Source organism: Pezoporus wallicus, unplaced genomic scaffold, assembly GCF_028554395.1.
Source record: "Pezoporus wallicus isolate ANWC-B61680 ecotype Strahan unplaced genomic scaffold, APGP_CSIRO_Pwel_v1 scaffold_2584, whole genome shotgun sequence".
Taxonomy (NCBI): Eukaryota; Metazoa; Chordata; class Aves; order Psittaciformes; family Psittacidae; genus Pezoporus; species Pezoporus wallicus.
The window spans coordinates 12,250,065-12,275,484 of record NW_026642851.1 but is presented as its reverse complement, the minus strand read 5'-3'; the positions used below and the strand labels follow the sequence as shown (position 1 = coordinate 12,275,484).

The window sequence follows — 25,420 nt, the reverse complement described above, 5'->3', positions numbered from 1 at the left end:
CAGTATATCAGTCTGTATTTATACAAGCTTGCAGAGCCCCAAACAGACTTCAGAGAAAATGTCATAGTTGTGGTGTTCACTGCCAAGCCCTTGTGTTTGAGGGATTGTAAGAGGATCAGGAATAGCATTTCAAAATAAAACTTTTCCATAGAGGAAATCACAGCAGCTGTAGGTCCTGATAACAAGACTACTCATTAAATAAATACTGTGAATATTCATTTGCTTAGGACTGTGCCTTTTCCTATTATACTTTTACTCTAGTACTGATAAATCCCTCTTTATGTATCTTTTTTTTCTCTTTCAGAGTTGTAGAAAATGGAGAAAAGAACCGAATGACATATCAAAGTGTAGCAATAGTTTTTGGTCCAACCTTATTAAAGCCAGAGAAAGAGACTGGTAACATAGCAGTCCACACAGTATACCAGAATCAGATTGTAGAGTTAATTCTGCTGGAATTGAATTCCATCTTTGGACGCTGACATTTTTCTTGGAGTAGAAACTGGAAGTGATGGATTGACAGCAGTACTCCATCAGAAGGAAAATCTCTTGCTGTACATGATGTATTATGTTTGTGGACCAAGCAGCAACTTGTTTTTTGCACTTTTGGGAGGGGAGAAACAGGAGAAATGTTTGACCACTTTAATGCAAATTAAAGGCATCACTTTGGTTTTCTTTGAAAAGTTCAATGTAAAAAGTGAATAGAAAAGTTTATAGTTTGCCTTTTTTACAGTAGCATTGGAAAAATGTAATATAGGTTCATACACTGGATTTCTTGGAGAGTAAAGCTATTGATCTCAAACTGGATAATCTGGAATTTAATCTTAAAATTCTGCCACTTTATATGGAAAATTCCTACCAACTGGTATGGAAGAATTCAGTGAAGTTACATCTTAACCTTGTCTATTACAACCTACTCAGATCTGCATAACACTTTTCCAAGGGGTTTCTGCATGCAGTGACTGTCTTAAATTTGTGCTAACAGTTTGGTTTAGTTTTTCAAATCTAATTCTTCACTTGATATCTGCTGTCTTCCCTCACCCACCATTCTTCTTTCTTCCTTTTATTCCCCAGCAAACTTTCTGAAACTTCTTAGTTTCCTTATAAAACAGCACACTATTTCAAACACTGAACTGGTAAGAATATCCAGCAATGGATATTTGTTTTGTGGCACAATAGAAGTCATATTTAATAAACATGTTCATTTTTTTCAGGGTGTTTCCTGAGCTTAGTTTTGTGTTATACTGATTTAAAACTAAAATCCTAAGTAAATACGGACTGTAACAGTGTTGAGTTCTTGGTATAATGCTGTGGTAGTGGAAGTTTCTTGATGTAAATACAGGCTGTCCTTTTGATTCTTGTATATAATTCAGGTCCTGTATAGTTTAAGAACACTTCAGTCACACATTTCTAATCATGGATAGATTAGCTACAGTAGCATAATGTTACCAGTGGATGTCTGGGTTTCCAGCAGGGAAACAGGTTTTGGGGAGGGAGGGAGGGGGCTTACTGTGTGCACTTTTAGATGTTAATTACATTTGCGGGCAAATAACTGTAATGCAAATGGTACTGGAGAAATACTGAGTGTGCTTGCTACATTGTTAATGCACTACAAGAGGAGCCGTTTAGGTTATTTAATATGTACAGGATATGTTAGAAAAATGTATTATGAATTCTAACATCGACAGATAGTGAAACTCATGTTTTGATAGGCAGACGTTTGATGGAATCCATGATGCTAAATTTAAGATTTTCTTTTTACATTAATGTAGAATAATTTGTAAAATTGGTTTTGAAAGATTTTGTTACAGGGAGCATGGTCTGCTGAAGATTTTTTTTAAATGTATTTTTCTAGACTAACTGCTGTATCTGACATATTTGTTATGTCTAACCTGAATAAAGAAAACCATTAGTTCTTTTAGAGTTTGCCATTCCCGCTTCAGACAACATGAACCCCTTTAAACAGTAAGACCAATGTATCTTACTGCTTGGCATGGATACTACTTGTGACAAAGGGTTGTATTGCTGGATTAAAAGATGAATGCTTACTTTGTAACCTGACAGTTTAGGAACTTCCCACTCCCTTTCTTTAACAACTTAAATTCTAACGTAAGGTTCAGAGAGGGCAGAAGTAATTTATTGATATAAATTCTTTAAACCATATCCCAGCTTACAGTAGGTTCCAAGTACAGAAAGCAGGTACATTGGGAAATAACTGTATTTTGCCTTTGATCTGTTGCATTCCTTTCACAACACAGTTCTGGCTTACAGCAGAGGGGATGTGCAGTGAAGTACCGAGGTGTAACCAGTTGAATGGTACGAGAATTTCATGAGCATAGGGCTTGCATGAGAAGTCTTCAGAGATTAAAGAGAAGACGAGTTACCTTGTGGCTTTCTCACTGTCTTCTTGTGGTAATGGTGAAGTCTTGTGGTTTGTTGCAAAGCGACCTGGGTGAGAATTGTGAAAGCTCCGTCTCCCATTGCGTTGTGAGCTCCTGGTAGGCTGTCAAACTGGAGCAGTGCCAAGTGGCAGGTGTGCGTCAGGCTACCAGAAAGTATCAGCAAAGCTGAAGTCTGTTGCTGCGGATTATTCAAATCCCAGCTTCAGCTGTGAAATGAAAAAGAATTCCCACTGCTAAATGAGAGGGCTTACCCACAGGTCACCTTTTCTGTATGAGTGCTATGTTTTTCAAAGAAAGAATGCCTTTTTAGAACAATTTGATAATGAGGATGTCACACTTTTCCTTGTATTCCCCCAAAATAAAGCATTCTGTTACTACAATTTATGGTATGGTTTTGTGCAGTGAAGTTGTCATGTTTTAATGTTCTCATTTTTAGTTTGGGGAGGGGAGAGGTATTTTTTTAATTGAAAGGTGTAGCTGAACATTCGAGGCAGTCAGCAAGAGGAGGCTGTCCAAGCTGATGGTATGCTTGTCGTGACCAACTTGAAACTGTGTGTATCAGCACATTGGGTTTATTCACTACTCAAAATACCTTGCTTGTTCCTGCAGTTAGCTTTCTTTTAAAATTCAAACCCAGAATTTTGCACAAAGATAGCAGGGGAAAACTCTTTGTATTAAATGAAACATAATTATATATTCCTCAGTTTGTTTTAAATCGGGTTTGGTTCTGCTTTAAAACCAATATATAGTAAATATAAACTTTTGCAGCCATAACCACTCAAAGATTCTGGAGGTCCAATGTTATGTATCAGTGCCAGCTGAAATTCTTTTCTAGCCGTGTTCATCTCTGTAGATCACCTGCACAACATTAGTACCAAGAAATTCTCAGACTTGTACTTGATCTGTACCAGTTGCGGGTTTCTTCACTTTAAAACTTGAGAGAGAACGGGCACAAAAAGGATAAGGCAAATAGTCATTCTGTGTAAACTAATTTTTTTAGATCAGAGTTGCATGTAAGTGAGGCTTCCTGTGTGCAAGTGGGTTGGTCACGCTGACCACCTAGGCCCAGACTTTCCATCTTCACAGAAAGGTATGATAAATTCCCTTTGTACTGAACCCATTTTGTCCTGGCAAGGGCATCCTTGGCTTGCAGAGTGAGAGAGAGAAGGGAGTTTGTAGGTGAAACAGCATCAGTTTACTCCAATGTGGAGCCCTGACTTTTTCCCCATAGTGAAGAACAGCTTTTTTTAGCCCCAAAGTAATGATATTTTCTGAATCAATTGGTTAATTCATAAGGCATAATGTAAACCAAGCACAGTGGGGCATTCTGCTGGGCAAAGGGGGAGGTACGGCATGTCTAATGAGGCCTTCTGCAGCCGCTGGGGAGAGGAGAGCTTCTCCGAAGAATCTTAATTAGCCTCCACAATTGCAAAGTTTTGTGGGCAAGCAGCTGGTAGGACTGGATCAGACCTTTACAAAAGTAGCCCTATGTGAGTGTGGGACTTAAATGAACATCTCCCCCCCCCCCCCCCAGCCTTCTTGTAAACAGAGCACTTGTAAAACAAGATCACACTGTGTAACAGACCAACATGAAAGACATTCAGAGGCGAGCCGGCCTCTTGGTCCTTTTTACTGCCTTGAGAATTAAATAGCAGCTCTAATACTAGAGTTCCCTACAACTTCCACAATTGGATTTGAGTTTGTTAAGGAATTTCACTAATATCTGTCAGAAGAAGAAATCTTGTGTTGCATTCAGCAACCTCGGAACTGAAAACTGGAGCATGGCAGGGTTTATTTCTCATAGAAGCCCATCTTGCAGCTTATTGCACCAAAATGTAGCTGGCTACAGAAGTGGAGAGTGGCCCCTTAGTGTGGGAATAAGTAAATGCAAAGCACTGGAGGCAACCAGACAAAGCAGGTGTGATGGACAAGCAAGATGGCAAAGAAACAGTCACTTAGAAAATCTGCAGGAATCCAAGCCAGAGACCTGGGAAAAAGCCAGGCTGCCAAGAGACTGGGTTTGGGGTTTTCCTTTTCTTTTTTCCTTCTTTTTCCACAATGCAGGTGAAGGCCTGGCTAATGTTTCGTAGGGGTACGTTGCTCTGTAAACAGAGTTCAAGTGACATTGCAAAACAGCAGTGCCCACCCTTCTCTAGACTTTTCCATAGCAGCTTCTGTGTCAGCTGATGTGCTTCTCTTCAGGTTCAATTGACCCAAACACCTGAGTGCTAATGGGGTTCAAGAAGTATGTTCCTTCAGTATAATCGTGAATGCACAACTAGCATCTGCGTGATACAAAAATAAACCTGTTCTCAGTTTGGCAGCATTGTGCTGATGGCACTGGATGCCCCATCCAAGATCAGAACCAGATCCTGAAGAGCACCAGTTTGTTTGTTACAAACTCAGCACTCAGGAAGAAGGAAATGTATGAAGCTGAACAGGGGGAGTATGCAGAAAAAAATAAAACCCAAAGCTAAACTGTCCCTACAACGAGTTTAGATTTGCATGTATGGTATCGATCTGCTCAGAATAGTTTGAAAATTCATAATGTCTAAGAAACAGCTGTCCTCACAAAACAAAACTACTGTAATTAAAAGTTGTCTTTTTTTTTTATATCTAGCACTGGAAGATAACTGTTAAACGCTGATCAGCTTGTCTAGTTGTCATAGAATCATAGAATGGGTTGGGTTGGAAAGGACCTTAAGATCATGTAGTTCCAACTTCCCTGCCACGGGCAGGGACACCTTACACTAGACCAGGTTGCTCAAAGCACTATCCAGCCTGGCCTTGGACACTGCCAGGGATGGGGCAGCCACATCTTCCTTGTGCAGCCTGTTGCAGTGTCTCACCACCCTCACATAAATCTCCTGTTCATCATGTGCTGAATCCCAATGGTTGATCAAAGCACTGTTGGTGCTAGCCAACTGATGTGCCAGTGCCCTCTGCCTTTTCTTTACCAAGAGGGTTCACCTTCCTGCTGCAGGGGTGCTCTCCCTGGGGCTAAGTGAGTATATTGCCTGTGGGTGCTGGCCTTGGCAAGGCTTCTGCCAACACACATGTGACGTGCTCAACTTTGTGCTTGCTTCTGTGAAACAAAATGGAGACATGGCTATGCAAGAGGTCCTCTGCATGCCCTTAAAGCATAATGTACAATGAAGGATGCCACCATATTCCCTGCTACATAATGGCTGGTTCATAGCTGAGGTACTGTTCTGATCAATACACTAATCTTGCTCTAAGTTTTCTCTTTGAAGTGTTAAGAAGAAAACTCCTTTTCCTATTAATGTCTCCCTTTCTCTGCATCCACCCACCTGCTATTCCTGCTGCACTGAAAGTCAATCCCACTTGGATCATTTGCTTCCTTATTTGTACAACAGCCTGAAGCCTGGGGACTGGAATGCGCTGTGCTCTGCCCAGAGTGCCACTTCGCCTACGGAGGCTGAGGTAGCAGCCGTTCTGCCATAGACACTTCATTAAGGCACAGTCAGCAGCGTTAATGCTAAATGGTGATGTAAATAGGGGAAAAGAAATTAAAAAAGGAAAAAAAACTCACTAGAAGAATAAAAGAATGGTCTTTTCAAGGTAACAGTTAAAGCTGGCTGAGTGCTGCTCCCCCGCTTCCCAGAGTGCCCATTCTTGTGTGTTGCAGCAATGTATATAAGCCTAGCAATGAGGTATTATATTTGGCATGAGAGCAAGGGAAAGCAACGTAATTCCATGCAACCTCCACCATCCGTATCGCTTGTGTAGGCTGAGCTGTGAGCCACCTGCCGAGGAGATGGCACAATCTTCAGGTTTGCATTAAAACACTGCGGCTATAGGCTAGGGTCATACTTGTCCCTTTCTTTGGCTTGAGCTTCCCAGCCTGCCCTATTTAAATGCATGAAAATAAGTAACTTTCTCTCAACCTTTCCTGTGTGTGGATTACAGAAGCTGTGTCCAGCAAGCCAAGTGCTCAGGGTGTCCGTGGGTACAGCTTCTTCCCCTGTATATACACAGTTTAGTTAAGAGGGGGAGAAGACAGTTTATTATAAACATTGAACAGTGGGCGGCATCATTAGCTCTTAAATATCATAACTAACTCCCCAGGTGGTTGTCCTAATGTGTTCTGGGCTCTTTGCATCCCTGAGATAAAAGGAAAGCCTGAGCACGTGAGGGCAGGATGCTGCACAATGAAAGGTTGAGTGCTGCTGTTGCTGTCAAGGCATACTCCGTTTTGCCATCATCAAGTCTTAGTAAATTAGAAAGGCAGCAGGAAGGAAGGAAAGGCACAAGTCCCCACCTCTGGCTTGCACAGCACAGGCATCGCTTCTAAATTATGAGCTAAGGCTTGTGGCATGTTGCAGGCCACACAGCACAATTATAATGGTCCTCTCCAGTTTTAAAGAATCTATGAATGAAGTTGGCGCGTAGCCTTCCATTTAGCCATTGGTTTCCTTGTTCCTACTTGGCCATTCACAACCTGTATCAAATGAAAGCGCTTTTCCTGGCCAAAGCTTCATTCCCATTTCTGTCCTAATGTGATGCTGCTCAATGGAACAAGCCTGTCTCATCACCCACTGCAGCACTGGCAGCCTCACTGTGCTGGAGCATTCCTTGGGACTGGGATGGCTGTGGTGGTACCAGGTACTGCCACAGTTCCAACTAGTGACCATGAATTCAGTAAAACCCTGTTAAAGTTACTCTTTCTTTACGACAGCCTGAAGTACCAGCTGGGTGCTTGCAGCCACCAAGGCTTCAGTCTTGAAGTGCTTCACACCAGATACAAAGAAATCCTCAAAGCTATGAACCCTGGCAGCCCCAACCAGTGCAGTCCTACCATGGGATGTGGCACCAGCACTGCAGTTTCTCCCCCAGCCCAGCAACGGATGTCTCTCTGGGAATACATAGGCAGAATGTGCTAGAAGGCAGCCTGCAGAGCACCCAGCACTCCTGCCTATCCCTGCCTGGACACAGCCAGCATGAAGCAGTCCCAGGCCACAGGCATGGGCACCAAAGATGACTGCAGAGAGAGAAGTCAGGGCTGGGAGACAAAGAGCTGTATTTCTCCCAGGCCCAGCAGCAGTTTGGGCTGCTCTTAAAGACCTCTACTGCCGGAGAGGGTAGAGTCTCCCAGACAGTTTTATCTAGCATGTAATCTTCATCCCACTCAGAAAGTTTTTCTTTTTGCACATCTAAATAGCTCTTGCTGCAGTTTACTTTCATCTTTTTCCTTACTCTGTCCTTATCTATTGCTTTTATCCCATTCTGCAAGTTACTTTTCCTTGCATCAGTATGTATGCAATAGCAGTCCACTAAACTATAAAAGGTTACTGTGTCTCACTTCTCCCTTCTCTAGACTAAGCAAACTCAATCCTCCTAATCTTTCCTTGGATGTCAAGCAGCCAGCTGCTTCCTGCATGGCACAGGGAACTGTGAGTTCACGTCCCCTCAAGGAGAAGCCTTCAGCATCCACCTATTAAATAAAAATAAGTTGCAGAATGCTCTTCACTTCTTCACTCTTTGATACCTACCCTCCAGGTCAGCCCCAGCCTTTGCTTTATGTGCTTATCCAAGCCCACTGCTGTGTCCTGGGAACTCCCACTGCTGGCTGACTCAGAAGCTCTGGTCTGGGTATCCCTGGATCCATCCCTGAATCCCTGATTTCCAGCTACTTATGGAACTAGAGACTCTACAGCCCCTGAAGCTATGCAGTATCGGAGGCACATTTTGCTTCCTGAAGCAATTAGCCAGCAAGTAGGCCCCTATGCCCTGTTTTAGACAAAGCAGAGTGGCTTAAGGGCAAGTGCTGCAGCTAGCACGCCCCAGGCTGGAAGTCCATGCCTGCCCTGGTGGGGTTTTGAGGGAGAGAGGTGGGCAAATCAATCTGCCTGACATCTGCAGGGACGCATCCCTGGGAGAAGCAAAAGCTCTGATTAAGAGCTGATAATTCAAAGTGCTCCAAAATTTACACGTCTGCCCAGAAGTGCTGGCAAAGAAAACTGGCCTTAGTTAAGTAACAGGGAGGAAAGTGAAAACCATCATGGGGAGCAACATTAGGATTATGCAGCTGAGGTGTTTACTCTTACTGCTTTCCAGAATGACAGGTTTGGGCGATATCAATACCCAGGTAACTGCAATTCTTGCTGTCTGTGTGAACAAAAGCTTTGCTGAAGCACCAGGGACTACAGCACCGGTAGAAAGCACTGCTCCAGGTCTGGGCTGTGTGCAAGGGCCATGTAGCCTAAAGCAAGACTAGAAGCTGCCTCCCTGGCTGTCCCCAGGGCACTGCAAAGGGACCGCACTGACTCCCAGGATACAGACTTTGGAGAGGGAGGAAGAAGAATTGCTTTCAGAAGTTGTCACCACAAACAGCAGCCCCAGCACAACCTGCTGCTGTCTCCCTAGAGCCTGCAAAGCCTCAGAAACATCCCAGATAGGATCAGTGCCACCGACTGGGGCAGACCCTGGTGTTTCCCTCCCTGGCTTGCTGCCATTACCGCATCCCTCTGTGCCTTTGTGGTACCCACGGTTGCTGCCATGCTGTCCTGCCCTAACCTATGGCTTCCATGAGTCAGGTTGTCTGTGCAAGAGCTGCCCTGCCAGCTGTGCACCAGGGAGACTAAGAAAAGCTGGAATTACATTTCTACTCACAGCAGGAAAGCCAACACTTGAAGGACAGTTAGTTATGTTGCGGCAGCTGGAAGAGGTTTTTCGAGACAGAAGTACCGAACACATTTAGCTTGATTATAATTTTCGAGACAAAGCTTGTTGTGACAACGAATTATTTAACTTGGAGAGGTTCTGAGCATCCTATAATTATGTACAAAAAATCAAGGCTCTGCACATTAAAAACCAAAGTGAAAGAAAAAAAGAAGATACTAGCAGATTTGGGTTAGTCTAGCAGATTTGTCTGATAAATTAAAAGCACATACCTCTCTATTACTATTTCACCTGACCTGGTGTTCAGCTGCATCACTGAGAAGAACATGGCAAAGCCTGAATTTCCTTTTGTTTCCAGACACCCATGAAAAGGCTGTACACTACTGAAAAGCTGTGATTTAAACCCTGAGAAGAAAATACGTGATAGTTTGGAGACTAGTAAGGATTTACCTCAATGCTTTGCTGAGTGGAAGATATGCCTGAGTCCCCTTCCTGACAGATAGCTCAAGGTCTGCAAAGCAATTCCCTCCTTATTCACACAGTGTTTCTCCAGTCAAGCCACAAAACTCTGGGTGAAGTTGGAAGAGCTGGATATTACAATCCAGGGCAGAGCAGATGGTGGAGTCACAGTGACTGAGCTACTGCTCCTCTGATAGGGCCATCTGGGCCCTCTCCCACCTGCCTGCAAACAAGCCCTGGCAAAGTTTACGTCCTCCCTTGCAACCCTACTCCCCACTAAGTTGGCCAACAGCATCTCACACTGTTGCACAGAGTCTCCCTTTACAGTTAAAGTGCAGAAAAGAAAGGGAACGCATTATTAGGAGGACTCTGGTCCTCTTTTTTGCAACTTTAAGCCTGCTCCTGTTTAATGTGGCAGAACAGTGCTGTCACCTTCTCCCAGGATAATGAACTGGGGTCTGGCAGTCTCCTTCCTAGGAAGGTGAAATATCCAACAGATTCTGGCCCCTGTTGCCCATTAAGTACAAATTGCTTCAGAATTGCCTTAACCTGATCACATCAGTAGTCCTTAGTACTGGTCATCATCCTCATTACCTTTCCTCTGAACAGCACACTCATGAATGCTACCGTGAAAGCAAAAATCCCCCTTCTTCTCCCTCTCCTTGAGCTATACACTAGATGCAGCTCCACATGGGCAGAAGGACACACCTCCTTGCCAAGCCATCCATGACAACCTGCAACAAGACTCCTGGGGTGGCCATGGCTCATCCCATCATAGCCCCTGCCACACTGGGCATAAGCAGGAGGAAACAGCCCAGGCCAAGGGTGGGCTGGATCCCCTGACTGAAGAGTGCTTTGGAGAAGACCGGAGATGCTTGCCAGCCCAGGGAGAGGTGGAATTTCCAGGGAAATTCTGGCCAAGTCCTTTCCTTGCTTGAGACCTCACACTTCCATCTGTCTGACTGTCTTGAAGGACTTGGCTACCAGCAGAATTAAGGCCACAGATCAGTCTGTTAAAAATACCTATCCAATTATCAGTTGGGCCATATTTATCCTTTATTCTCCTGGCTGCAAGTAGCCCCAGAAGGCACAGGACCCCTGACCTCAGCGAAGCCAGCTCATCTGGATGTATGGTTTCTTTGTTCTCATCTGCTTTCTCCCCAAAAGTGCAGTGCAAGTTTTCTGGTCTCCCCTTTAAAGGGGTCTCATAGTCTTATCTCTGAGAGTGCTGCGAGGTCTGCACCAGCAGCAATCTGTGCACAGCATAATTGTTCTCCATTAAGGCCTCAGAGGCGGCGAGGCTCCTGACATTTTTCATTGCCTGGAGAGGTGTAATTTTTCATTGCTTTCCTGAGGACCCTTGCACTTCGCAACGGTAATGGAGCATCCAGCCACGCCGAGCTGCACCTTAGAGTTTATTTTTATCTCTTGATGGACGCATGGTAAGGGACTTCTAGCTCAGACTGGGAAACTGGGAAGGTGTAAGCAAAGCTATGAAGCAAGTTATTGCAGAAGCTCATAATCAGTTTTTCATGGTAGATTGTACATGATTTTGAAATTGGACAACAAGAAGATACACTTTAACAAATACTAAGCTGTAAGCAAAAAGTAGCAGTAGAGAGGGGATCTCAAATTACATTAAAATAAATAAACTCTGAAATGCAGTCAGCAATATCATACATGCCTCCAGCTTTATCTGTCTCCAGCTACAGATCTAGAAGCCACAACCCCACTGCAGCTAATATGTGACTGTGTCAGCTAAGCTGCTGGTGGAGGAAAGATATCACTTCATCTCTGTGATACACACTAAGAAAAACAGAGCCTAGAAACTGTACTTTGGCAGGATCTGCACATCTCCAGCTAGTTACTGCATTCTTTCACATGGTCTGTTTAAAAGTAAGTAATTGCAACAGAAACCACTCTTGCAAACAGCTGGTAAGCAAACAGAGCAGAAAAGGGTTGAAATTTTAGTTTGGATTTGAAATGAAATTTTTCTTGCAAACAAGAAGTCTTTTCAAGTATTTACTTCCGAAACCTAACATCTAATTTAACGTACCAAAACAGATGAGCAACAACCTACAAGCCTGAAAAATAAAAACGTCCGAGTTTCGCCAAACCTTTCCAGTGATTGCCAAAGAGTATTTTAGTTCAAGCTCTGAAAGGGAATTAGCTCTGAGAACGAAACTGCAGAGCAAAAAACAAGAGTTCTCTTTTAACTTATTTTTTTGGTGGCATTCCCAGTGGTGCTGAAGAAAGACAGGTGGTTGGGCTGCTTCTCCCCTTTACAAAGAGTACAGTGGGGTTGGGGGTACAAACAGGACTGGGGACACTGCCCTGGGCAGGGCAAATCCCTTCTCCTGAGTCAACCAAATGCCTTTCTGTCCTGCAATTACTTCTCCCTTTTATTAGACACTCTGCACTTAGTCACGGAGTAAAAGTCAGTCAATTTTTGTTAGCACAGTCTAGGGCAAAAGCAAGTATGGTGCTGCTTTGCTCCAGACAGGGGGCTTTTATTTTTTTCCCTTTTTAAACCCAACCCTAAAATTCAAATTAGCCTCCAGCTCAAAGCCTCTACCACCAGGGCATGAATGCTAAATAGCCTGCTCCGAGTCCAATCTGTTCACTGCCTGGCTAATGATTATTCTCCATAGAAACCCTACCAGAATCAGTTATTATTCTCTTCTCATGCACTTGTATCTCTCTTGTATTTATATAAGATTAAGTAGCCCTGTTAAATTTTTACTTTCTGATTGGAGCTTATTTTAACCTCAATTAAGCCATCAGCCCGGCTTTCTGAAGCCAGAGCAATAGCATAGCCATTATCATTCTCTCCACCTTTTGTATGAAAATGATGTTGAGGATTGGTTGCTTTGGGGATTGCTCTGTGGCAGGTAACCAACGCCGAGAGTCGGGGAGGATAAATGGTGCCAGACTCCCAGAGGTGCCGTGGCACTGTGTAATTATTGTTCCAGACAGCTGAAAGCAGCAGGGTTTCTGGTTCCCCTGCTTAGTTTCAGTCTGCCATGATTGCTGGCACAGAAAGATGCTGATTATAAGTAAACATTAATTATGCCCTGCTACCCCACTGCTAGCATCGTTGGGCTTGCAAGCAACAGAAACACAGTGCTGCATTTGACTCCCGCATCTGAAAATCCTCTATACGGATTTTCATCTTGCTTGGCCAGAGAACATTTCTCCTAACCATTATCCCCACACATAGCTAGAGTTATAGTGCATTTTATACCATTGCTTCAGTAGTGTACTTCAATGCTGTTGCTAAAATAATGACTAAAGTATTTATTCTTTGAAAAAGTTAAGCTCAGGTGATGCAGCAAGCAATTCTGTTATCTGTGCCGGAGCAGAGGAATCATTTTAGTGTCTTTAAAGGAAAAAAAACAACCAAACAAAAAAAAGGCAAATAAAACTTATCAATCATTCTATATGTCAAAGGCAATTTTTTTCCAGGTAATGTGCTTTATTTAAATGGCAGCCTATTCCTTCCTTTTTTTTTTTTTTATGTGGATTTGAGATTTCTTTTCATCTTTGTTAAAGGAGGCTTAAAAATGCAAAGCCCCTAGACGGTAAACATTGCTCCTTGAGTCGCGTGGACAGTTACAAAGTGATTTCCATGGCACTCGAAATGCAGCCTTCGACGCTGATGGAATTTCACTGCGCTGTGATTGCACCGCACTGCAGTGAAATAGGTTCAATTTCATTATCTGGCTATTCCATTTCGCCTATATTTACAACCTGCCTGACCTCTGGGGGAAGGGGAGGACAGGCAGCCAATCATGCCAGAGACATTTCGAAAGGTCAAAGCAATACAGCGTTTACCACTGTAATTCACAGGCTCTACAATTCGGAGACCCTGCTCTCATGACAAAAATTGGCAGAAGAGCAGAGTTAATCTGAAATATTTGTCTATTCCTAGAGCAAATACAGAAAATAGAGAACATCTTAAAATTTGTCCCTTTCTCCTTTTGGCAGAAGATGACATGCAAGTGCATAAATGCAGTGCACGGCAACACCAAGCTTTTTACAAGTTGCCCTTGGCTGGTGCTGAAAGGTTTGTGCTGGACTGGCTACCTGGGGTCTGCCCCTCCTTGTAAGCAGCCTCAGCTCTGATGTTAACACATTCACAGTCCCACGGGGATGCTTTTGAGCTCGCTGCTGCTTCCAGATGGGTGTTACCCTCCACACCTCATCTCCACCATCCGCAGTCGGCAGCAAGGCCACACCGTCCTTTCTACATCACACCAGCAGCTTGGGGGCCTCAGGGGCAGAAAATGCTTTCAAATTTTAATTAAGCATCACATGCAGTCCTCCCTTCCTGAAGAACAGATTCATTATGGTCATAAACAACCACCACCGGTTCCAACTGGTTAATAATAAAATAGTGTGATGATGCCAAAGCATTATATTTAAACTCCTGCATACTTAAAAGGCCCCAAAAGTCAGGAAGGAAGAATAACAGCTTCAGGCCCATTCAAGTCACTGCAGCTACCCAGTTCTGATTTTTCCATCCCTCCCAAGCCTGGGTCCTGGGTCTGTGTGGCCACACAATCTGGATCCACATTTTGCACCTCGTGTCTCTTTGTATTTAAACGCTGTTTAGTCTTTAATCTCTGCTCAAGTTAGACTTGCCAGAGCTCCTGGGGCCAGAGGTGCTGTGAGTTACAACAGTTTCATTTTGAAAACTGAACTGGTTTATGTTTCTTTTAAAGTGAACACTTTGTATGACATCTCCTGAGAACTTCCATCTAGCATCTTACATGTTATTGGATTAATATGGGAGAGAGCAGAGTCTGAAAGGCAGCTGTAAGGCTTACTTCTTAGCATCTTTTATCTTTGCAGGGAAGATCTATTTGAAAGGCAGCCTAACAGAGCAGACCTGCTTGAAATAAGGTACTGCATCAGCTCTAAGAGTCAGCACAAATAGGAAATATAAAGTGGCTTTTGTAGGGAGGCATTTCATTTAGTTGCTGCATCGAGTTCGAAAAGGATCCCTTGAGGCTCATGCTGCCTCTCCACACAGCTGCCACAAGATTCTGGCCCTTATCTTTGTCCCTAACAGAGGTCTTTGATGACACCCTCCCATTGTGCAGAGCCAAGCAGAGGCAGTTTCTGTATGGGACAGGGATGAACCCTGGTTTGGTTAGTGCTGCTTGGACAGTTTCAGGCAGAAAATACTTTGTTCACATTGCTCCCTCCGTTCCAGTTAGCAACTCACCATCACCTTCTGCCCAGTCTTAACAGTGTTATTTGATGAGACACCAAAATAATAGCAGCTTGCAGGGAAGGGAAGAAGAGATACAAAGACGTGTGCTGTCCAACATGGTAAGCCAAAGGAGCAAGGAGAAAAGGAGTATGCCAGAGACACAAACTATGTTTGTGAAGCATGTTCATGTCTCACACACAGAGCATCCCCCCTGCATCCCAGCTCACCCTTACCGGAGGAAGTACTCAGCTTGGGCTAAGGAGCAGCTATCTGGTTAGAAGGAGGTTGAAAGCAGCTTCTGCTCACGTACAGGGCTTAAAATAAGCTTTGCATCAGAGTGGGTAAATACTGCTCTAACATCACAGCACCTGGCACTAGCTGGGTGTGATGCAGGGCTATGGAGTGGGACACCGGTGAAGTGCTTAGGGGTGTTTCATTCAAGCTCAACCACTGGCATAGGTCTGGGCTTTTTCATACATGGAAAAAGCGACAGTTTGCCTTCACCTTTAGTAATTTTTAATAATGCTTGGTTTTCTCCATCTCCTTCCATTTCTCTTTCCTCACTTTTCACTTTATGATTCCCAAGATTCAGCAACAATCACTAACCTTCCCCCACCTCTTTCCCAAAGTATCTCAATATTTAAAACTATAAACAGTTCAGGCTGTCCAAAATTCTTTGATACAAGACCCTTTTCCAGTGGATTATAAAACCATGAAAAGGGGGAAAGTTTGGCAAGGTTTGAAATGTGGGATTTCTGTTTTGGTTTGGAATCTTCGAGAGCAGCCATCACAAAATCTGTTTTGAGAATCCTCAGAAGGAGCTTAGGGGAAGACCTGGGGGTGACAGATGCTTTGTTAGGGAACATTAATCAATTGTTTGAGGCAGACATTTAGCAACCTGCTGAGATCACCCTCACTTTAGTGATGGGCCTTTGTCATCTCCATGCAGCCTGACCAAATTTGGCCAATTTTTCAGCCTCTGAAAACTCTCAGAGTGCACACAGGCAATAAATGCCAGCTGGAGTTTGCCAGCTAAAATATCTTTGCATTGAACATGCTCCAGCTGAAACACTAGTTGAGCTTTCCACATCTCCCCTCGTGGGACACAAGCACTGGGGGCCAAAGGGCAAAATTAGAGCTATTTTAGCAACCTGAATTTTGGAGTTCCCTTTATTTCAGTGTTTGGTTTAACAAAGCTGTGTGGACAAACAATTCCCGCTGCAATTGAACCATTGGAGAAGTTAGTATTGAATGTATTTAGTGTTAAAATATGCAAAAATTAAGGCTTCTGTGAGAAACATGTTCATGTCACAAAAAATGTCTTTTATGTTCATCAAAATAATTGTTTAATTATTTGTAGATCTACACAGCATTGCTGAGATTTACACAGTTGTTCAAAGAACAGACTTGCTTTAAAGAGCAAGATGATGTCTTTATAGAGAAAGCCTGTGTAATTGGCATAGCCTCATCTTGGCTGGACTCTGTCAGATTGTCTGTAATATTAAATTACCGGGATATGGAGTCAAGAGGAGATAAGCCCAGCAGGCTAAAGCCGGGGGTGGGGAATGCCAAGAAGGGCGAGAGCCTCGCAGAAATGAGTTTCTCCACACGAGCAGCCTGGAAACCAGGCTCAGGAAAACGCTTCGTAAAAGTGAAGCGAGAGGTAAAAATAACAAGGCAAAAAAATAGAAAACAAACCAAAAATACCCCCACCAGGAAGTGAATGTATCTCCGAGGCAGGATGGGAGAGTGGCTCAGGAAATGTTTCTACAGATGAGACAGCTCACTAAACAAAACCCGTCGACCCCTGCACCCTGCAACTCACGCATTGATTGTGTGAGGGCTGTGTTTACCCTGACTGAAGGAAGGGCACTGTGCTGCTTTCACAGCTTACAGAGACCACGGCTGCTGCAGAAATTGGCCTGCAAAAAAGGGTTAAAAAGCACAGCAGTCTGCCAAAGCCGTCATCTGAAATGTCAGGTATATGCAGGTTGAGCAGGGATGGTGAAAGGTGGCTGGCTGAGGTAGAGCCACAGCCTTCAACTGCGAGGCCCCAGTCAGCCCAGGTAAAGAAATGCCTGTAAGCAGCATGAAGAAATGTTACACAGTTAACACAAGGTTACTTACAGAAAGACTACAAAAGAAAAAAATACCCTGCTGTACTCCTTGCAAGCTTCCTTTCCTAATTTGTTTCTATTTAATTCCAACAGAGCAGAAGGAAAACTTTAAGAGGAAAGAGGATAAACCTCTAACTCAGCATAGATTCCTCTAGGCCTCTAAACAGCTACAGCTACACAGCCTTGACATTCCTGATCTTTTACAACAGACTGGGCGCTGAAGCAAGATTTTCCATGTTTGCTTTCTTCAAGTTACAAAAATTAGAAAGTAATGAAAAAATTGCAGGCTACACTGAAACACACAGACCCAGAGGGACATTCCTGAGCGTCCGCCCTGCGCGTAACCCCGGGCTGGCATGTTTAACTTGAGCTGCTCTGGAAACGCCAGTCACATTGATGGCCATCAGGAAACATTCCTGCTACAGCTGTAACTCCAGCAGGTTGGTGAAGAGCCACAGAAGCATTACAGGAGCCTGGTGGTCCAAACAGGCACCCCTCAGAGGCACTGGCATCTGTTGTGGCTTTAGGGTTTCTGGAGCTTTGCCCTGCTGGAAACAGTCTCAGAATCACTGAATTACCAAAAGCTAGGGCTGGAAAGGGCCTCTGGAGGTCATCTGGTCTAATCCCCTGCTCAAGCAGGGACACCTAGAGTAAGGTGTCAAACCTGGCATTTCTCCTCTACCGCTGCTACTCCTAGGAGGCTTGCTCTGTACTCAGTTCACATCCTACAGAAAACAGAGTGTGAAAGTCAGTGTGTGAAATCAGTGCATGAAAGTCCCCTTTCCCACTAAATAAGCACTCATGGCAGTGTCAGTACTGCTGGTACCGCCCTCCCTTTTCCTCCAGCTTTGCCATCAAAGCACTCATGCAGCATGGATGAGCCTGTTGTTTAGCTCCTTGCCTGGCCCAGAAAGTACCAGAGGCCCCCACGCTGCGGATGCTCTCCACTTGCTGATCATGTGATGATCACAGCTGCAGGGACAGTGGTCATCCTTGATCACAGACAGCATAGCACAGCACCTCTTCTTGTTCCTCATCCCTCCTCTAGATAACCATGGTGCTCTGCCTGTGGGATTGGGGCACCTTGGCAGGTGATCTGGGATAGACCAGAGCCCAGGGGAACAATAGCAGCCACTCCGGACAGGGGGAATTATCATTTAAACCCCACTTCTTCAACTGGTGTGTCTACCAGCAGCATGGTGATGGAGCCATCCTGTCTTCCTTTGGCCAGATCTGGACAGAAAAGGCTTTTCACTCAGCCCTTCCTCAGTGACTACTTCAGGGAAAAGTCTAGGCGGTGAACTCCCCAAATGGCAGGATCCATTCCCCTAAGCAATACACCTCCTAGGTGCCAGGTCATGCAAGTCTCCTTGGATTGTCCTTTTATATGGGGACCACATGCCTATCATAAAGAAAGCAGACTTGAACAAGGCCTTTACATTGCAGAGGGCTGCTGACTGCCTGATGCAAGGAGTGGCACTGTTTTGAGCACTTAGGCTTTAGGTTCTTGCAAAGAAGCAGCAGCAGAGGGGAATAAAACCCAGCCTGCTAGGGCTTCCTTAGTGCCTGGCAGGCAGTGAGTCTCCAGCGTCCCCCCTTCCCATCACAACTTCATTGACTACCAGAATCGCGGCTGTATCCACTGCCAAAACAAAATGAACATTCGTGCCCAAATTGTTCACAAATGTTGGGAACGTCTCAGAAAATACATAAAGCCCTAAATTGGTCTTTCACTGAGATTAATATAATGTCATCCTGGCACTGTGCCACTCAGTAATCTGCCAAGCCAAAGAAAGTAATTAGCAAAGTGAAGACTGTGCTGTAAGCCCAAATAAGGGAAGAGGAAAATGAAAGTTTATCTTAAGCTATCCTTAGCTCACCTTGCTAGATGTGTCTAGATGTGGCAGGTTGTCAGAGAACTGTCTAAGCACCTTGGAAGTGTCTATGCAGCAGTCCCAGCTGAGCAAGACGTGACTGATGCTTACAGGCTGAAGCTCACTGGGAACCTCACCAAAGCATGGCTGGACTTTAAGCCTGCATTTTTCAGAGCTCCTGATGTATAGAGCACAGGGTGAACTGGAGAACAAATCCAAAATTACAAATCTTCTGCAGAAAGGTGTGAGACCTTAGTTACTGTCTCACTGCCTCTTCTGGGTATTTTAGAAGGGTCTAAAGAACAGCTCACTGGAGAGACCCCCACAGAGCATCCTACCATTTGTTAGCAGATTTATAAAAGGAAGACAGTTATGTGTCAGCATAAGGGCAATACAAAAGCCATGAAATCTTGCATTAACTATGATCTAATACCACAAAACCCCTACATGTACACAAAACCCACCCTCAGGAAGATTACATTGGGTGAGAGGAGGAAGAGGAGTAGTAAGGCTGTAGATTCAATAACTTCAAAAGGAAATAATATAGATTATGTATCATAAAAAAAATTTTCACTGTGAGGAAGGTGAGGCACCAGCACAGGTTGCCCAGAGAAGCTGTGGCTGCCCCATCCATGGCCGTGTTCAAGGCCAGGTTGGATGGGGTGTTGAGCAACCTGCTATCAGTGGAAAGGTGCCCCTTCCCATGGCAGGGGCGTTGGTCTGGATGAGCATAAGTTTCTTTTCAACCCACACCATTCTGATTCTATGAAAGGCCTACCAACACCGAATTATTCAAAGAAGAGTTTAGTCTTCCCTATGTGCTGGTGCTCTTTGAAATTATGTTCATGCAAAAGAATTTGCTTTAGATATGGGATTTTAAAGGAAGACTTTGACATGTTTGGCCTTAGAAATTAGTATCTAAGATGCAGCAATAGAAGGAGATCATGGTGGGTATGAATTGGTAACAGAGAAGGAAAACGGCAAATGGAGCTGGGAAGGATCAATAAGCATGAGCAGAGCACAAAGCAGACCATAGCAATTACATCGTCATTTTGCTCTTATGCCAGCACTGTATTTTGCAAACAGTGTTTTTCTGTTCCCTGCGGCTTAACCCACAAAGTCACAGGCTCGCTGTGCCAAAACCCTTCAAGTTAACATGCTGTATATTTATATCATTAAAGAAATAAGAGGCCACTTCATTCATGGTATTTGAGCCTATATATTTTAAGATATAAACAGGTTTTGAGTGACAAGGCTTAGTAAGGTTATTCCATTCTGCTATGAAATTCTTCTAAAATATCTGACTGCTGCTACAGACACATACTGGCATAGCCAGATCACTCACTACAGCAAATTCACCCTCCTGCAAGTCTCTGTATTTACACACATCCTTACTCTCCCCCCATCCCTATCTGAGATCAAAGATGCTGCTGTGTCCTGGTTCACAGCACGGCAGGAGCTGAAACTGGAAGTGACATGTTTAAAGAGTGGTCATTTAGCACTAGCATGGTCTTCATGAGTTTTCACTAGCCTTGATACTAAACAGGTGTTAAACAGTAGGCAATTCTGTAAGTTTCTTCTAACTGGAAACTGTCTTGAAAGCAACAGAAACCTCACAGAGGAGGTTTTGTGAAATGTCAGAGGGAAACAGCTGTTATTCAAAAATCCAATAGAAGGAAAGAACTCGAGTTAGAAATGTCTCTTTTGCACATTTTTCCCATGCTGGGAAGTGCTCCTCTGGGACTCCCACTCTCGCCTGTCTGCAGCTTTGCTGGTTCAAGTCTTGCTTGCAAGAACGGTAGGATCTATTGCTGCTGGAGGTCCAGTCAGGACCTGAGCCACCAGAGAGCAGTCAGGGTGAGGCATTTTGGCATTATACACACAAGACCATGCAATAGCTTAGCACCCCTTTGCCTCTTTGATCTGCTGCACTTCAAGCAAAACCTGACTTTTAAGCACTGCTGGTGTTCATCAAATTATGTTGCTTACCAGAAAAAAAAAATGATTTCAGAGACAGAAATTAAAGTTTACTGAGAACATCAAGGAGGACTCCAAACACAGGGAGGGAATAACAGGTAGGAATACATGACAAGTGCTTGCAGTATAGACAGATTCATCATATTCCTCCCCTCAGCATCTGCTATTGGTCACCAACCATAGGCAGCTGGCAAACTCAGGCAGGGATTATTCTAAGGGATAAATCTGAGATGGCTCCCAGAAAGCCATCATTTCAGCTGCAGGCGCAGTCCTGGCTGCTCCGCTGGGGCTCAGGGAGAGAAAATGATACTTTTCAGAGCATTATGCAACTGGTGTTTTCAGCCTCCGCTGACATCCTTTCTTTTGCTGCCCCAACCTCGGGCACAAGGGTGCAGTGGGTCCCCAGTTTCTTACAACCTCAGAAACTCTGGACAAGAGCAGTTTCAATGATAAGGCGGTGGGTCCTAGAAGAGACCAAAGGGGTTGCTTTTCTAAATAGATCTGGGGAGTGATCACCTAGGTCTGATGTACACCTGGACGTTATTCATATGCAAAACAGGGGGATCTGAAGTAGATCAGCAAGACAAGACATACTCAGATTCTTGTTTCTACAGTCATTTCTTTATTTCAACTCAGCCTGAGAGCAGTAGGGGCTGGTAATCTCCCACATCAGGGGACAGAGGTTAGCAAGGGGAACCACAGAGTTTTAGCTCTGTCCCATGAACAGATGGTGGCCAAAGCAGAAAACAAACCCACCCGCGGGGGATTTCTATTAGCTCCATTTTGTTTAGGGCAAACTCTTAGAGCCAAAGACACTGGTTGTTTACTGTTGTGCTGTCCACTTTAAACTGCTCAGTGTGACTGTTTTCGGGTAGAATAAATAGCTTTTGTTTCACTCCTCTGCTGTCTTTGGCTCCTGCATGTATGGGTTTAGTGGATTAAAACACACAGATTAAGGGGATAAACTAATCCACAAACAAGTACTGAACTTTGCAAGGATGGAGCAGATGGTGGTGTAGTGTGCACTGCCAGCTCAGCCTCCATACCTGGGAGCATTGGTTCTCCCAGTGAGTACTGCTGTTGGTATAGAGATGGGTTTGTCTTAGCTCTCTCTGGGGCATCACACTCATGGGCAAGCACCACTGCACATACCTGGATGAGAAGTCATATCCACGTTCTGTTCACATGGACTCACATTCTTCTAGATTTCTGTGGTCCTGTTTGGTCTGTGTCTGCACCTACTTTGAGATCTCCTGACGTAATTTTAGACCCCAACCGAGTACTTGCAATGCGTCCTGGCAAAGGCCTTAGGCAAAGTCAGCCCAAGGCCTGTGACAGGAAAACCTATAAATAGGACACGCAGATATTTGTGAGTCACACATTTTCGTGGGGCCCTATTTAGCCAACAACAGACAATTGGCATAGGGTGGAGCTTATGTATGAGACAAACCCTTACCAGGCATCCCTGCACTGATTTAAATGGGCAAAAGACCTTGTACTACTGTGCGGGCTGCTGGCAGGATAGGGGTGCTGGCTGACACTCATTTTTACAACCCCCCAGCCTTTAAACAGAAAAACCCAACACAAACCAAAAGCCCTGGGTTTTTGGGGGGAAGGGAAAGAGTGACACATGCATGTACATATGCACTTTCTTGTCTAGGCATGGGCTCAGCCAGACACGCTCTTTTTCCTTTTCCTCTGAGTAATCTCTGGAGACACCATGCTTAAATTGTCCCTCTTTACACGGGCTGTTTGTTGCTGTGTTACATCCCCACGGTATTTGCTATAAACTAGGTTCCTAAAAGCCTTAGCCTGAAGTCCCTTATAAGAAAGTTATTTGACATTCATCTGCTGCTCAGTTCCAGGGAAGGTTACCTTGGGCAGGTTGCAAAGTTATGATGTAAATACATGTAGCTTTACATTTCAGAGCTAACATAGCCCTGCCTGGGGACTCACTACTGGGCCTGCAGGGAAACCCCAGCAAGTGCCTCTGCAACCCTCTTGCAAAGTGCTCTGTCCTCCCTGGCAGAGGCAAGACTGCTGCTTTGGCAGACTGTTGAATGCCATGCCTCATGCCTCACAGTTGGGTCAGTGCCACAGCCACCTCCTTGCTGCAAGACACATAATCACAGCCTTCATGACAACCTCTTCATGTGGGCATCACAGTCACCTTCTTCTCCACTTACCTCTCATGCAGTCCTGTTTCTCATGTCCTCCCCTGAACCACTGTGCTAGCAATACTGTTGCATGTCCATCCACAATCTGTCTACATGCTGGTTATGAAAGAACCACTTCTGATGCACAGCTGTCAGAAGGCAGGCAGTGGCCTCAAGCACAGTGGATTAACTTCATGAATTATGAAATCCCATTTTCATTATTCTTCTAAAATTTTGGAGCGGAGGAGGAAACCCAACTTCTGAAATTGCCTTCTTGTCTAAGGAAGAAATCATATGAAATAAAGCTGAGGCAGCTTCTCACCCAAAGGCATGTTTTTAATCTCCAGCAAACACACAAAGGTGATGCAAAATGTCCATATTTTATCTGCAAATGTTGTATTAGGCTGAGAGTACAGGCTGACCCAGCTGGGCATGGGTTCTAAAAGCAAATAATGTGTCCTGAAGCATTATTTCAGCATCTATTCCTCTTAGAAATATGGCCAAAAGAGCAATCCTAGCTGCAGCAATGAACAGCTTCTTAGACCTTAGAGGTGAAGGCAAGTCAAGCCTGCTCTGTCCAGAGCTGCAACCACTGCTCCACAAACTTAAAAGGCCCAACCCATTCCTACCTGTGCTGTGCAAGCCACTTCATCTAGACTCTGACGCGTTTGACTCCTTTCAATTGTCTTGATTTTGTGGACCGAAACATATGGACACTTACAGCAGGAGCCTTTTCCCTTCTTAAGTGAAGTCATGAGCTTCGTGTCAATTGCTTAACCTTCACGAATTAGGACCTTTTTTTTAAAGATGTATTTTTTAGGCTATACTGACATCTGCAGGTGCACCATAATGGATTTTGGAAATCAGACATGTTATAGATGAAAAATCAAACTCCAGGTTTGCAAAGAAAACGATGATTGCCCTACTTCGTCAGAAAGCAGTAGAGGAGCAGTGCAAGTTCCCACGAGAGGGTGCTATGCAGCTCAGCAGCCAGGCTCTGCTACCAAACTCATGCTGATGCTGTCAGAGCTGACTTAATTACTCTCTGCTCATTAAATTGGTCTCAGGCCAGTAAATCACATCAGGCCAACACAGTAAGGCACCTGCAAGCTGCAGCCCCTCAGGATTAGCAGAGATGTTGTACTTAGGTATATTTTTGCTGGTAATCAAACCTGTGTTGTCCAACATTGGCCTTAATTTATTGTTAAACTGTAGGCACAGAAATCTACATTTGGAAAAATGCAGGAGATTATAGGTGAGAATGAGGGTCAGATTAAGTTATGTAATTTTTTACTTGAATTTAGAATCACTCATCGAAGCCGTATTCATCCAGAATATAACGTGCTTTACAAATGTTCCCAATTTTCTACAGTTGTGGTCTTATAATGAAGAAGTATTTACACTTCTGCTTACTTGCAAAACTGAAGTAAGATGTCATGGGTTCTTCAAAATCAAGAGGGATTCAGAGTGTTTTGCCTTTAATGAAGAGCACAAAACCCAGAAGAGATGCAACTTGAAGGAGTTGAAAGAGCACAGCCCAGGCACCAAGACAGGTAGGCATTTCTGCTGTTTAATACATGTCTGGAAGTTATGGAACTGAAAGAAATTGGCTGAAGCTTAACTACCCATTACAGTACTATAGCTTTACAGCTTTGCAAATATGAGTTGTTCTTAGAAAATTTCTTTATGAAGTACACACACAGAATATTATCTCCATTTTCCTCTCAAAGATTTTTCTGGCTTCTAAAAATATTCTCTTACCAATACAAGCCTTTCTGTTTTATCTCATCCTCGAAGTATTTCAAGGCATGAGGATGTGCACAGTCATTATGTTACTTCTAGACAATGAAGTCTTACAAAAGAACAAATCCCTGGAAACAACACACAGTCCTTTTAGTTTAAACAGAGAAACTTCCAGTACCTAAGCTGTGATTTGTTTGTCACACATCAGATGGTTAAAATTCAGGCTCCTCGCCCACTGTACAATGAACCTCAACAGACACCTAAGCCCACCTGAGCTTCCCACAGGAAGCCCCAAAGGAGGGGGCTGCAGGGTGAAAATCTCCACCTTCTGCTCACAGACCACCCTTGTGTGGTCCATGCTCCAGATCTGCACCTCTGAGCCCACCAGATACCTCATGCCAGAGGTGGCAGTGACTGATCTGGAAGCTGTTACTTTTTAAGATGAGATTGGCATGGTTTAGCACCAAATTATAAGAGGAAATACGTGTCATGCAAATGAACCCCCTCAGATGACAGAAAAGCAGGAGAAAGCCTGAGATTAAGACATGCCTCTCTCTCACGTCAAAGGCCAGACTCTGCTCACTTTGTCTTTCCACTGAAGTCAAAGCAGCTACTGAGGCAGCTAAAGAGGAGTTGGACTGCGGGTGTGCTAACATTAGATCTTTCCTCCTCCACAACCCAGATACTACATCTGAGTGTTGTCTCAGTGACTGCGTGGGTGCAGAGCTGCCTTTGCACCATTTCTGAGACCTGATCGATCTGGTGGGTGCATGGAGAAGCAGATGAGGTGCCATCTCCCCTGTGAGCAGAAAACTCTGGCAGCTTCCTCCTGTGC

At 44.3% G+C, this 25,420-nt stretch overlaps 1 protein-coding gene across 8 annotated transcripts in view; it reads left to right on the top strand.

Moving 5' to 3' along the window:
- The window catches only part of ARHGAP12 (Rho GTPase activating protein 12), a 76,516-nt gene extending 73,737 nt beyond the window's left edge, over positions 1-2,779 (top strand). For all 8 annotated transcript variants that reach the window (XM_057432881.1, XM_057432878.1, XM_057432880.1 and 5 more), the window contains one exon: positions 305-2,779. In XM_057432881.1, the coding sequence (XP_057288864.1) occupies positions 305-479 (175 nt within the window). In that variant the 3' untranslated portion in view covers positions 480-2,779. The remainder of the gene's footprint in view (positions 1-304) is intronic.
- Positions 2,780-25,420: the final 22,641 nt, after the last annotated feature.